The sequence below is a fragment of the Nerophis ophidion genome, linkage group LG20, assembly GCF_033978795.1.
Source record: "Nerophis ophidion isolate RoL-2023_Sa linkage group LG20, RoL_Noph_v1.0, whole genome shotgun sequence".
NCBI lineage: Eukaryota > Metazoa > Chordata > Actinopteri > Syngnathiformes > Syngnathidae > Nerophis > Nerophis ophidion.
The window spans coordinates 30,195,222-30,207,972 of record NC_084630.1 but is presented as its reverse complement, the minus strand read 5'-3'; the positions used below and the strand labels follow the sequence as shown (position 1 = coordinate 30,207,972).

Here is a 12,751-nt window from a genome sequence, read left to right as displayed (position 1 = left end):
CATGTTCCATAAATATTGATGTTAAAGATTTCTTTTTTTGTGAAGAAATGTTTAGAATTAAGTTCATGAATCCAGATGAATCTCTATTACAATCCCCAAAGAGGGCACTTTAAGTTGATGATTACTTCTATGTATAGAAATCTTTATTTATAATTGAATCACTTGTTTATTTTTCAACAAGTTTCAAGTTATTTTTAAATCTTTTTTCCAAATAGTTCAAGAAAGACCCCTAAAAATGAGCAATGTTTTGCACTATTATACAATTTAATAAATCAAAAACTGATGACATAGTGCTGTATTTTATTTATTTATCTCTTTTTTTCAACCAAAAATGCTTTGATTAGGGGGTACTTGAATTAAAAAAACGTTCACAAGGGGTACATCACTGAAAAAAGGTTGAGAACCACTGTACTAGACTATTGTATTTAATGATGCTCATTATGACCCCGAACGGGACAAGCGGAAGAAAATGGATGGAAGGCATTATGGTCGTACTTGAAGAGACAAGTTTTTTATGAGGTGGTACTTGTTTTTAAACAAGTTTGAGAGCCACTAATATAAACTTAACAATGAACAGTGGTCTACATAAGCACGACAGAAACTACTACGGTAGTTGGCATTGGGAGAAATAAACAACTATGTAAAAATAACACACGTTATTTTCACAATTCTTTACAAAATAATTGTTGGGAAGCTGGGAGCACTGAAGGAGACGCTACGATAAAATACACATAAGTTCAAATACTTACAAACGAGAGACGGGGCCAGGTCACCCATCATCGTAATGGCGGTGACGCTAATGTAAACAAACACATGTTGGTCTTCTACGTTGCACTTCAAAAAAGTACTACATAGCTTTGTCGCCATCTTGTGTTAATTGTAATGAACGACATTGATATTCCTAGCACTAATTATACTGCGTTAACGTGTGCTTCTCTTTCCCGTTGTAGGTGGTGCTGAAGGGAGCGAGCAAGAAACTAAGCCTTCTTGGAGTAAGTCCTTTACTTTTTAAAATTATTTTTATGGATTTAAATTAGAAATGGGCTTCACGGTGGCAGAGGGGTTAGTGCGTCTGCCTCACAATACGAAGTTCCTGCAGTCCTGGGCTCAAATCCAGGCTCGGGATCTTTCTGTGTGGAGTTTGCATGTTCTCCCCGTGAATGCGTGGGTTCCCTCCGGGTACTCCGGCTTCCTCCCACTTCCAAAGACATGCACCTGGGGATAGGTTGATTGGCAACACTAAATTGGCCCTAGTGTTTGAATGTGAGTGTGAATGTTGTCTGTCTATCTGTGTTGGCCCTGCGATGAGGTGGCGACTTGTCCAGGGTGTACCCCGCCTTCCACCCGATTGTAGCTGAGATAGGCGCCAGCGCCCCCCGCGACCCCACAAGGGAATAAGCGGTAGAAAATGGATGGATGGATGGAAATTAGAAATGGTCTTTATGAAGAGCCGTTCAAAAGATTAGCTCGTTATTTTATTTGTTAATTTTTTGTCATCATGGAAACAATCACTGAAAGCAATTATAAGATAAGGTGTGACCAATGAGCCAGAAAAGTAAATTAAAAATAAAAATATTTTGACAAAATAAAAATAAATTTCCCACGATGAGGTGGCGACTTGTCCAGGGTGTACCCCGCCTTACGCCCGATTGTAGCTGAGATAGGCACCAGCGCCCCCCGCGACCCCAAAAGGGAATAAGCGGTAGAAAATGGATGGATGGATGGAGGTGGCGACCATACTTGCCAACCCTCCCGGATTTTCCGGGAGACTCCCGAAATTCAGCGCCTCTCCCGAAAACCTCACGGGAAAAATTTTCTCCCGGAAATCTCCGGAAATTCAGGCAGAGCTGGAGGCCACGCCCCCTCCAGCTCCATGAAGACCTGAGTGACGTGTATTAAGAGCGTGTCTGCCCAATGACAGTAGAAGGATCGAGGGCGAGTTCTTCGTTTCTTATGTGGGTTTATTGTTTGGCAGTTTCATTAACGTCCTCCCAGCTCTGTAAAACAACACACAACAACAGCAGTCTTGCTTTCGTCTACCGTAAAGCAGTTCGTCTACCAAACAGCAATGTTGTGACACTCTTAAACAGGACAATACTGCCATCAACTGTACATGCATATGGTTAGAAAAACAAGGATGGACAATTTAACCCTTAACTCAACAATGAGTAGATGAGTGTTATGTGTGTGTAAATGTGTAAATAAATGAACACTGAAATTCAAGTATTTGATATATATATATATATATATATATATATATATATATATATATATATATATATATATATATATATATATATACTTGGTAAATCTAGCGGTAAATATACTCCTCCCCTCTTAACCATGCCCCCCCACCCCCCCACCTCCTGAAATCGGAGGTCTCAAGGTTGGCAAGTATGGTGGCGACTTGTCCAGGATGTACCCCGCCTTCCTTTCGATTGTAACTGAGATAGGCACCAGCGACCCCAAAGGGGAATAAGCGGTAGTAAATGGACGGATGGATGGAAAAATACATTTCATTTAACGGCTTCCAAACGAACCGCGAATCGGTTTCCATTGCAGACTAAAAAGAGCCATTCAAAAGACTCTACTCATTCGCGAATGTCATATCTCCATTTTACATTTTATAGAGATGTTAGGAAGTTGTTGTTTTTAAATTAAATATTAATACAAAAAAAATTGCGTGATGTAACATTTGACTTTGTCTGACTTGCATTCTTTTTGTGGTTTTGGCAGCAAACCTGTGCAGTGTGTCTGGAAGAGTTCAGGACCAGAGATGAACTGGGAGTGTGTCCGTGCTCACATGCATTTCACAAGAAGTGAGTGGTACTAAAGTGAAAACATTGTACGTTTGCTATTTAAACACAACGTGTAAATGATCAGATAGTCTTTTTTTCCCCTGAATTTTAAATAAACAAAACAAGAGAATAAATTGTAGTTCGATAAAACAAAAAAGACGGGAGTGGGACACTATAAAGATCTTGAAGCTGTAAATAATACAATAATAATAACAATGGATTAGATGCATATGGCGCTTTTTCTATTGTTAGATACTCAAAGCGCTCACAGAGAAATGGGAACCCATCATTCATTCACACCTGATGGTGGTAAGCTACATCTGTAGCCACAGCTGCCCTGGGGTAGACTGACGGAAGCGTGGCTGCCAATTTGCGCCTAAGGCCCCTCCGACAACCACCAATCATTCATTCACCAGTGTGAGCGGCACCGGGGGCAAGGGTGAAGTGTCCTGACCAAGGACACAACGGCAGTGATTTGGATGGCAATAGGTGGGAAGTGAACCTGCAATTCTCAGGTTTCTGGCCGGCCGCTCTACCCACTACGCCATGCCACATGGACCAATGTGACCTTTGACCCCGGCTCGTACTTGCCAACCTTGAGACCTCTGATTTTGGGATGTGGGGGGGCGTGGTCGGGGCGGCGGCGTGGTTGGGGGCGTGATATGGGCGGGGGGCGTGGTTAAGAGGGGTGGCGTATAATTCACCAACTCGAGTATTTCATATATATATATATATATATATATATATATATGTAGGTGTGGGAAAAAAATCACAAGACTACTTCATCTCTACAGAACTGTTTCATGAGGGGTTCCCTCAATCATCAGGAGATTTTAATGGAAGCATTCACATTCAATGGTTTATATAGGGCACAGAGTGGGTGGGTACAAGCAGGCGTAGGGTGTGGTGATTGGCTCATGTGTTACCTAGGAGGTGTTTCCGTCTGTGGCGGCATGTTGAAATGATTTCACTGCGCTTGTTGAGGGATGATGGATCTGGATGATATATAATAAACAGTTTCTCTTTTAAGCATAGGTTGCATCTTTTATTACCACTGGTGTAAGGTGTGCTGGATGCAAGAATTTGCCATGTTATTGAATATTCAACATTATTGTCTTTGAGGTTCCAAATGTGTTTGCTGAGTTCTGTAGAATTCCGCAAAGTCTGGTTTCTAAAGGAGGCGTTGTGATTATTCCATCTTGTTTTGAACGCTCCTTCGGTTAATCCTACGTACGTGTCGGATGTGTTAATGTCCTTGTGTGTTACCTTTGCTTGGTAAACGACTGATGTCTGTAAGCACCTTCCGTTGAGAGGGCAATCAGGTTTCTTGCGACAGTTACATTCCTTATTGGTTTCAGAGTCGTTTAGTCTGGGGGTAGGCAGTCCTTTTGCAATTGCTTTGTTGTGGTTTGAAATGATTTGTTGCATGTTATTCATACAGCTGTAGCTCAATTTAATGTTGTTCTTGTTGAATATTTTTCTTAGGGTGTTGCCTTTGGGGAAGTGTTTGTCGATCAGAGTGAGGAACTTGCGGCCGATGTTGGTTGAGACGTCTTTGCTGAATGGCGGATTGTACCAGATGATGTTGTTTCGTTTTATATATATATATATATATATATATATATATATATATATATATATACATATATGTATGAAATATATGACTTTAAGTGAATTCTAGCTATATATATTTATTTTATTATATATATATAAATAAAATAAATAGTTGAATTTCAGACGGCAACTATTAAATACACAGTAATAAAAACACAGTTGTTCTACGAACTGTACTGTGCTTACTGGTTACTAAAAAACAACAAAAACACTTACCTTTTACTATTTGAGTAACCTTTGTTCTGCCATTTGCGTATTGGCGAGTGATCTCCGAATCTGGGAACATCCTTCACAGATTTGTTGTAGACATCCGCAAATGAGAACGGGATGTTGCGTCCAGCTATTAGCATAGCAATCTTTGTCTCAGCAAAAGATACACCATCAGGTCTCCATTTTGCGAGGTAGCCCATAATAATGGGTTGTGAACGATGCTGCGCTGCGGACACTTTGTGCTTCGCTGACTGATCGTTCATGGCTAAGTATATCCGTTCACCGTGTTCAATGGAAAAGTCTGTTCTACAAAATTTACAGGCAACATACCCTTTCTCCTTCGAACTCTCTTGGCTAAACTGAAATTCTTGTTTCCAATCGTTCTGGAACTTGCAAGCGTATTTCTTCATTTTGCTCGTAGACGGTGTAATATATTGGGTTGGAGTCAATAACCAGGCGACGTGATGAAGTTACGTGTGTTTACTGTGGGCTTCAGAACAGACTCCCTAATGCAAGTTCCTTGACTGCACTTAAATGTAGAATATATTTACATTCTATTCTATGTACAGTAGATGGCAGTACTGTCGCGTCTCATGGAGCTGGAGTGGGCGTGGCTTCCAGCTCCGTCTGAATTTCGGGAGGTTTTCGGGAGAGGCGCTGAATTTCGAGAGTCTCCCGGAAAATCCGGGAGGGTTGGCAAATATGCCATGGCTCGGTAGACCATCTTGTTCAATATTGTGGCCACGGATTGGCTCAGCCACAGGAAGTAATTCAATCAGATGACGTCGTTCAGTTTGGTGACCACTATATCGCAAGGGTGTCTAACTCATTTTTATTTAGGGCCACATCACAGTTAAAGCTGCCCCTCAGAAGGCCGTTTGTAAAAGTGAATAAAATATTAATATAAAAACATAAGAATTTACTTATATTGTAATTACAAGATGATCTGATAGACAATAATGCATTTTTTTACTCAAAAAAAAAAAAACGCTAAAATCTGGCAGCTCAGTTGCCAGAATTTTACTGCAAAATGTGAAAAAAAAATTTCACAGCATAGTGTTAAAGGAAAAATGTTATCGTGAGGAGCCAGATGTGGCTTGGGCATCTGGTCAGGATGATACCCGAATGCCTCCCTATAGACGTTTCGGGCACGTCTGACCGGGAAGACCCAGGACACGTTGGGAAGACTATGTCTGCCGGCTGGCCTGGGAACGCCTCGGGATCCCCTGGGAAGAGCTGGATGAAGTGGCTGCGGAGAGGGAAGTCTGGGATTCCCTGCTTAGGCTGCTGCCTCCGCGACCCGACCTCGGATAAGCGGAAGATGGATGGATGGAAAAATGTTTTTTTTTTTTTAATCCAGTCGTTTTTCCATCCGTCTATTTTCTACCGCTTGTCCCGTTCAAGGTCGCTGGAGTCTATCTTAGCTGCATTCGGGCAGAAGGCGGTGTACACCCTGGACAAGTCGCCACCTCATCACAGGGCCTCCACTGTCGTTTTTACAGTGCACAATTTGAGGGATAGCTTGATGTTTATTTTTATTTTAACAAAAGAAAAATACTTGCAATGTATAATATTTGATGCATTATTAAAAGAAAGTTGAAAAGATATAATATTGCATGCGGTAGGCTACATGTATTTTTTTTTTTGTCAAAATGGAAAGAATAAGTTAAAAGTGAAAGTACCAATGATTGTCATACATTCACACACACATTAGGTGTGGTGAAATTCCCTTGTTCACCTCTTGGGTGAGGAGAGCAGTGAGCAGCAGCAGTGGCCACGCTCAGGTATCATTTTGGTGATTGAACCCCCAACTCCAACCCTTGAAGGCGAGTACCAAGCAGGGAGGTAATGGGTCCCATTATTTATAGGCTTTGGTATGACTCGGCCGGGGTTTGTAACTCACAACCTACCAATGTCAGAGCGGACACTCTAACCACAAGGCCACTGAGCGGGTTACACATACATTTAAGTGAGAAAAGTACTTTGATGGCTATTATTTACAAGTTTTCGAGGGCCATACAGAAATATGGCGAACCAAATCAGGCCTTGCGTTTTTAACCTATGCTCTTTTGGATTAAAAGACTGTAAAGGTAACTAAAGGGCATTTTAACATATGAAAGGCTCTCATACTGTTGAATAATATTTTGAAGGTTGAACAGTTTTTTTTAATGGTCTAGCGATGAAAATAATTGATTTATAATTAATCACGGTCCTGTTTGGAAAGAATTAACAGCGACAAACGAGACATCACTGTTTTGTTCAAAAGGTAGAATTTGACTTGAATACACAGCGCCAACCGAGCATACAATATATGAATTGAGAACATTGTAAAGAGAAAAAAAAAAGTGTTTTAAGATGACCCCTATTGTTTCTTCAGGTGCCTGCTCAAGTGGCTGGAGATCCGCAGCGTATGTCCAATGTGCAACAAGCCCATCCTCCGGCTCCACACAGACGGCCCGCAGGGTGCCGAGGCTCCAATGGAGCCGGAGGAGGTGTGAGCGTGGCTGGGAGGATGGAAGCGGACTTTTCTTTAAAAAAAAAAAAAAAAAAAAAAAAAAGAACATCCATTTAAAACACGACTCGAGATGACCATCGACTCGCAGGACATCTCGCAAAAATACCTGTTTATGATCCCAGGTGGCTGTGATGCTGCTGGCTTTTTAAGCAATATTATAAACGAGGGTGGAATTGACAGAAGATTTGGTATAAGATCAAAAGAAGGGATATTTTCTTTACAGTTTAACTCCCATAACACACTGCTCAGCAACAGCCTGACTGGAAAAGGGACAAGAGAGTTCTGGACTGCTGGACAATAGAACAACAGGAGCGGTGGTACAGATACCTCTTCCACAGCCAGCACAAATAGTCCACACAATAACCCCACATGCATTTTACAATCAATACTGCCACCGTGTGGGTCGCTGAAACACTCGAGAAGTCGAATGGAAGCCTCGCCGTCTGGATGACGCAACCAGCAGGACGGATGTACGTAGGCAACGTTTCAGATTGTGTCCAAGGAAGGTTTCTTTTGAAAGATGGATAGTAAACTAGCCTGTATGTATTGTACTAAATGTGTCCCTGTATATTGTTATTTTGTATTTGTTGCTTTTAAATAAAATGTCATGTAATGTATTGTAATAGTGGTGGATTTATTGAGTCACGGCAAAAATTCATAATCATACAAATGTTAAAAGAATTGAGATTAAATGCAAAATGTTGATTGAGCATTTTTGCTGAAGATAAATGCCCGCTTTTTTTTTTTTTTTTTTTTTTTTTACAAAGGGTTTAAATCTTCAGGTTCAGGGAATTCAGTCCGAAACAAATGTCAGAATGTTGTGGAATCTTATTAAAAATGTGCAGGAACAATTCCCAACACTTAGAATGTGACATTTTTCATTTGATCTTTAGTGGAAGTCACGTTTTCCTTTGCCTTCCACAAAAGCCACAGCCTTCTTTTTAACTGTCTCCACACTTTGCGGTGTGCCGTGTTTCTTCTCGTACTCCAGGTAGCGCTTGAAAAAGAACTTGATCTTCTTCGCCGACACACTCAGGTGGATGACACGCTCAAAGAGAGCCCTATGGGGAAAATTTAATAAATATAATATACAGTATATAATAATTATATACATACATACATACACACACACACACACACACACACACACACACACACACACACACACACACACACACACACACACACACACACACACACAGTACAGGCCAAAATTTTGGACACCTCAATTAATGGGGACGGCGTGGCGAAGTTGGTAGAGTGGCTGTGCCAGTAATCTGAGGGTTACTGGTTCAATCCCCACCTTCTACCATCCTAGTCACGTCCGTTGTGTCCTTGGGCAAGACACTTCACCCTTGCTCCTGATGGGTCCTGGTGAGTGCCTTGCATGGCAGCTGCCGCCGTCAGTGTGTGAATGTGTGTGGGAATGGGCGAATGTGGAAATACTGTCAAAGTGCTTTGGGCTCCTTAAAAGGGGTAGAAAAGCGCTATACAAGTACAACCCATAATGCATTTTCTTTATTTTCATGACTTTTTATATTGTAGATTGTCACTGAAGGCATCAAAACTATGAATGAACACATGTGGAGTTATGCGCTAAAGAAAAAAGGTGAAATAACTGAAAACATGTTTTATATTGTAGTTTCTTCATAATAGCCACCCTTTGACTACTTTTTTGCACACTCTTAGCATTCTCTCAATGAGTTTCAACGGGTAGTCACCTGAAATGGTTTTAACTTCACAGGTGAGCTTTAAGCTCATCAAGAGAATGTCAAGAGTGTGCATTAAGAAAAACAGCACGGGGTCCATCGTCATGCGGTGGTTTGGCTTCAAGCGGGAAGACGAACAATTATGAGGCAAAAGCGTTGCTACAAAAAGTAGCACCACTGCTTATGTAGCCCATCCATCCATTTTCTACTGCTTATTCCCTTTTGGGGTCGCGGGGGGCGCTGGCGCCTATCTCGGCTACAATCGGGCGGAAGGCGGTGTACACCCTGGACAAGTCGCCACCTCATCGCAGGGCCAACACAGATAGACAACATTCACACTCACATTCACACACTCGGGCCCATTTAGTGTTGCCAATCAACCTATCCCCAGGTGCATGTCTTTGGAGGTGGGAGGAAGCTGGAGTACCCGGAGGGAACCCACGCAGTCACCCGCTACAACAGGGGTAGGGAACCTATGGCTCTACAGCCAGATGTGGCTCTTTTGATGACTGCATCTGGCTCTCAGATAAATCTTAGGTGACATTGCTTAACACGATAAGTAATTAGTAATTCCGCTTGTAATCACAGTGTTAAAAATAAAGTTCAAATTATAAAACATTCTCATGCATTTTAATCCAACCATCCGTTTTCTATTGCACCTGTCCAAGATGTCGCATTAATGGTAAGAAGTATTATATTTATTATTGGTTAACTTTATAATAACAAGGTTATTAAAAAGAATAAGAGACTTATTATAATCTAAAAATGTTGGTCCTAAAAATACACGCATTTAGTTGTATTCAGTGTTAGAAAATATGATATGGCTCTCACGGAAATACATTTTTAAATATTTGGCTTTCATGGCTCTCTCAGCCATAAAGGTTACCGACCCCTGCGTTAGAGAATAAGGAGTGCTTTAAACTCTGCATGTCGACATCTCCGTTCGGTGCCACACCAACAATATATTAATGCAGTATGAAGAAGAATGTTTTAATGTAGACACATAGAATCATCACACTGCTGTGATTATATGCATCAAGTGTTAATTCAAGACTAAGGTAAAATATCGAGATATATATAGTTTATTGTGACATGGCCTAAAAATATTGAGATATTAATAAAAAGCCATGTCGCCCAGCTCTACTTGTTAGCAATTTACGCAATGTAAGCTAATACGCCACCGCGTTAATTACAGTCCTTCCACAATTGGACTCAAAATGTATATTAATATGTTACATATAGCCTATTTGCACACTATTGACTATTGCATTGAAAATTTGTCCGTCAATAAAAAAAAAAAACTTTGCTCACTGAAACCGGCTGTTGTGATGAAGTATCCACTCGTGCACGCGAATGACATAGCTCACCCGAAGCTGACAAAAAAAGTCACATACTTGTCGCGTTCAGGTCACATTGATGTTTAGACTAAAGTCACAGTCATCTTTTTTATGTGAAGTGTCTGAGTATATTTTTAAAGTGCTATACAAGTAAAATTATTATTACTGTACAACGAACCATTTTCAGCTTCAACATGTGAGTTTGTCATGCCAACCGGCTTATTACAGCCACTTTACCCGTTTCCATTGAGTGGCCGCTGCAGACAGGTTTGATTAACTGAAATGTATAGCAAACAAAACAACTTGTCCTCACCTGACTTCCTTCTGTGTCCCATGCTTAACCACTAAGTCGATGAAAATTGACCAGATATCCGTGCGTTTGGGATAGCTGGTCAAGACTTTGTCAAACATTGTGTGACCCTTTTCAGCATTACCATAGCGATACTCCATTTGGCCAAATTTGGCAATCACGTCCACACCTGAGGACAAAGAAGAACGGTTCAAAACCTGATCTCATATACACGATGGAAAAAGGTGTTTAAAGCAGGGTTTTCAACAGACAGAATAGCAACAAAAAAATCTAGAGAAAAAAATACCCAAATAAAAAGATATAAAATATTTTTTTTTATTTGATAATCTGAAAAAAATATTTGATCCCCAAGAAAAACATGGCTTAATACTTGGTGCAGAAACTGACTGGCGAGCACAGATATTTCTTGTTGTTGGTCACCATCTCAGAATAGATTTTGGCCCAGTTCTCTTTGCAACCCTCTCCAAATACTGATGGTTTCTCTACCTCAAAGAATGGTAAGTCTAGTTGATGCCAAAGAGATCCATTTTTGGTTCCATCTAACGACATCACATTCTTCCAAGACTTTTCTCATTTAGGTGTTGACTGGAAAACCTCAGATGAACCTGTATGTACATGTGTCTTTTTGAGCAGGAGGACTCGTAGGATCTCAATCCACATTTAGTTGTTGGCATTGTTCCTTTTTTTAGATAGCTTGTGCACATCCTTGCACATTTGCAAAGGTCACATTTTTGTACATTATCCCGTGACTCTTATATATCGGAATAATTTTTTCCCCCCCAGTTAGCTCACATCGTGGTTCAGAGGAAAGTTTATTATTTATTTTCCTGTATGTCCAGCATACGTTGAAAAACTTACAACAAAGATGACTAACACTCATTATTGAGCATGACATCTTGAAAAAAAATATGCAATAGGTTTATTATCATTGTTTACAGTTAATAAAAAACTCAAAATGAGTACCTCGTAAATTAGAAAAATTGTCAAAAAGTTTGATATTCTTTACTACTGGTTCAAGCTCTAATCAGCCAAATATGTTAAAAAAAAAAAACGTCTTGAGCCATTAATAAGCCTCTTTATCTTAACTGAACTCCTGAAAATTTTTAGCACAAAATTTTAATACGACATATTGCTGTACACTAGGGTTGTACAGCAAACCGGAAGTAATAAAATACTGCGGTACCAATGAATTGAAAACAGTAGTAAAATGCCTTTGGAAAATACCAGGGGGTTTTTTCCATTCGCATGCTGCCGTGACATTGCTGAGCCAAGGAACATGTTGAGTGTGTTAGCGCAAGCAGGAGCAGATACAGCGAGGAGAGAAAAAAATGGCAAATAGAGGTAATTTTATTGGTTTATAAACAGGGTGTGTGAAGCGCAATATGGCGGTATCTGGGCTTCAAAACTATCAATCAAGGTGACTTTTAAACATGGAAGCGCCATGATGCAAGCACTGCATTAAAACATGTCTGACCAGAGGTGGCAAGGCTACCTGCGCTTTTAAACATAGGTAAATATTTAAACAACATTAATCCAGACCAGGGGTCACCAACCTTTTTGAAACCAAGAGCTTCTTTTATCATTCTTGGGTACTGATTAATGCGAAGGGCTACCAGTTTGATACACACTTAAATGAATTGCCAGAAATAGCCAATTTGCTCAATTTACCTTTAATAAATAAATCTATATAAATTAAAAAAATGGGTATTTCTGTCTGTCATTCAGTCTTACATTTTTTTTCCTTTTACGGAAGGTTTTTTGTAGAAAATAAGTTATGAAAAAAACCCCACTTAATTGAACGGTTTAAAAAAGGAGAAAACACAAAAAAAATGAAAATAAAATTTTGAAACATAGTTTATCTTCAATTTTGACTCTTTAAAAGTCAAAATTCAACCGAACTAGCTAAATGGAATCTTTTTGAAAAAATAAAAAAAATACTTTATTTAACATCATTAGTAATTTTTCCTGATTAGGATTAATTTTAGAATTTTAATGTCATGTTTTAAATAGGTTAAAATCCAATCTGCACTTTGTTATAATATATAACACATTGGACCAAGCTATATTTCTAACAAAGACAAATCATTATTTCTTCTAGATTTTCCAAAACAAAAATTTTAAAAGAAATTCAAAAGACTTTGAAATAAGATTTTCGAGATTTGCCAGAATAATTTTTTTGAATTTTAATCATAAGTTTGAAGAAATTTTTCACAAATATTCTTTGTCGAAAAAACAGAAGCTAAAATGAAGAATTAAAT

General features: G+C 39.6%; 2 protein-coding genes across 3 annotated transcripts in view; one reads left to right on the top strand and one right to left on the bottom strand.

Moving 5' to 3' along the window:
* The window catches only part of zgc:175214 (uncharacterized protein LOC557610 homolog), a 36,554-nt gene extending 28,794 nt beyond the window's left edge, over positions 1-7,760 (top strand). Inside the window, exons 4-6 of the mRNA XM_061880961.1 lie at positions 951-992; positions 2,737-2,819; positions 7,000-7,760. Coding sequence (XP_061736945.1) covers positions 951-992; positions 2,737-2,819; positions 7,000-7,120 — 246 coding nt within the window. The 3' untranslated portion in view covers positions 7,121-7,760. The remainder of the gene's footprint in view (positions 1-950; positions 993-2,736; positions 2,820-6,999) is intronic.
* The window catches only part of pdcd11 (programmed cell death 11), a 44,152-nt gene continuing 38,568 nt past the window's right edge, over positions 7,168-12,751 (bottom strand). For both annotated transcript variants that reach the window (XM_061880958.1, XM_061880959.1), the window contains exons 35-36: positions 10,497-10,662; positions 7,168-8,198 (exon numbers count right to left, since the gene is read on the bottom strand). In XM_061880958.1, coding sequence (XP_061736942.1) covers positions 8,027-8,198; positions 10,497-10,662 — 338 coding nt within the window. In that variant the 3' untranslated portion in view covers positions 7,168-8,026. The remainder of the gene's footprint in view (positions 8,199-10,496; positions 10,663-12,751) is intronic.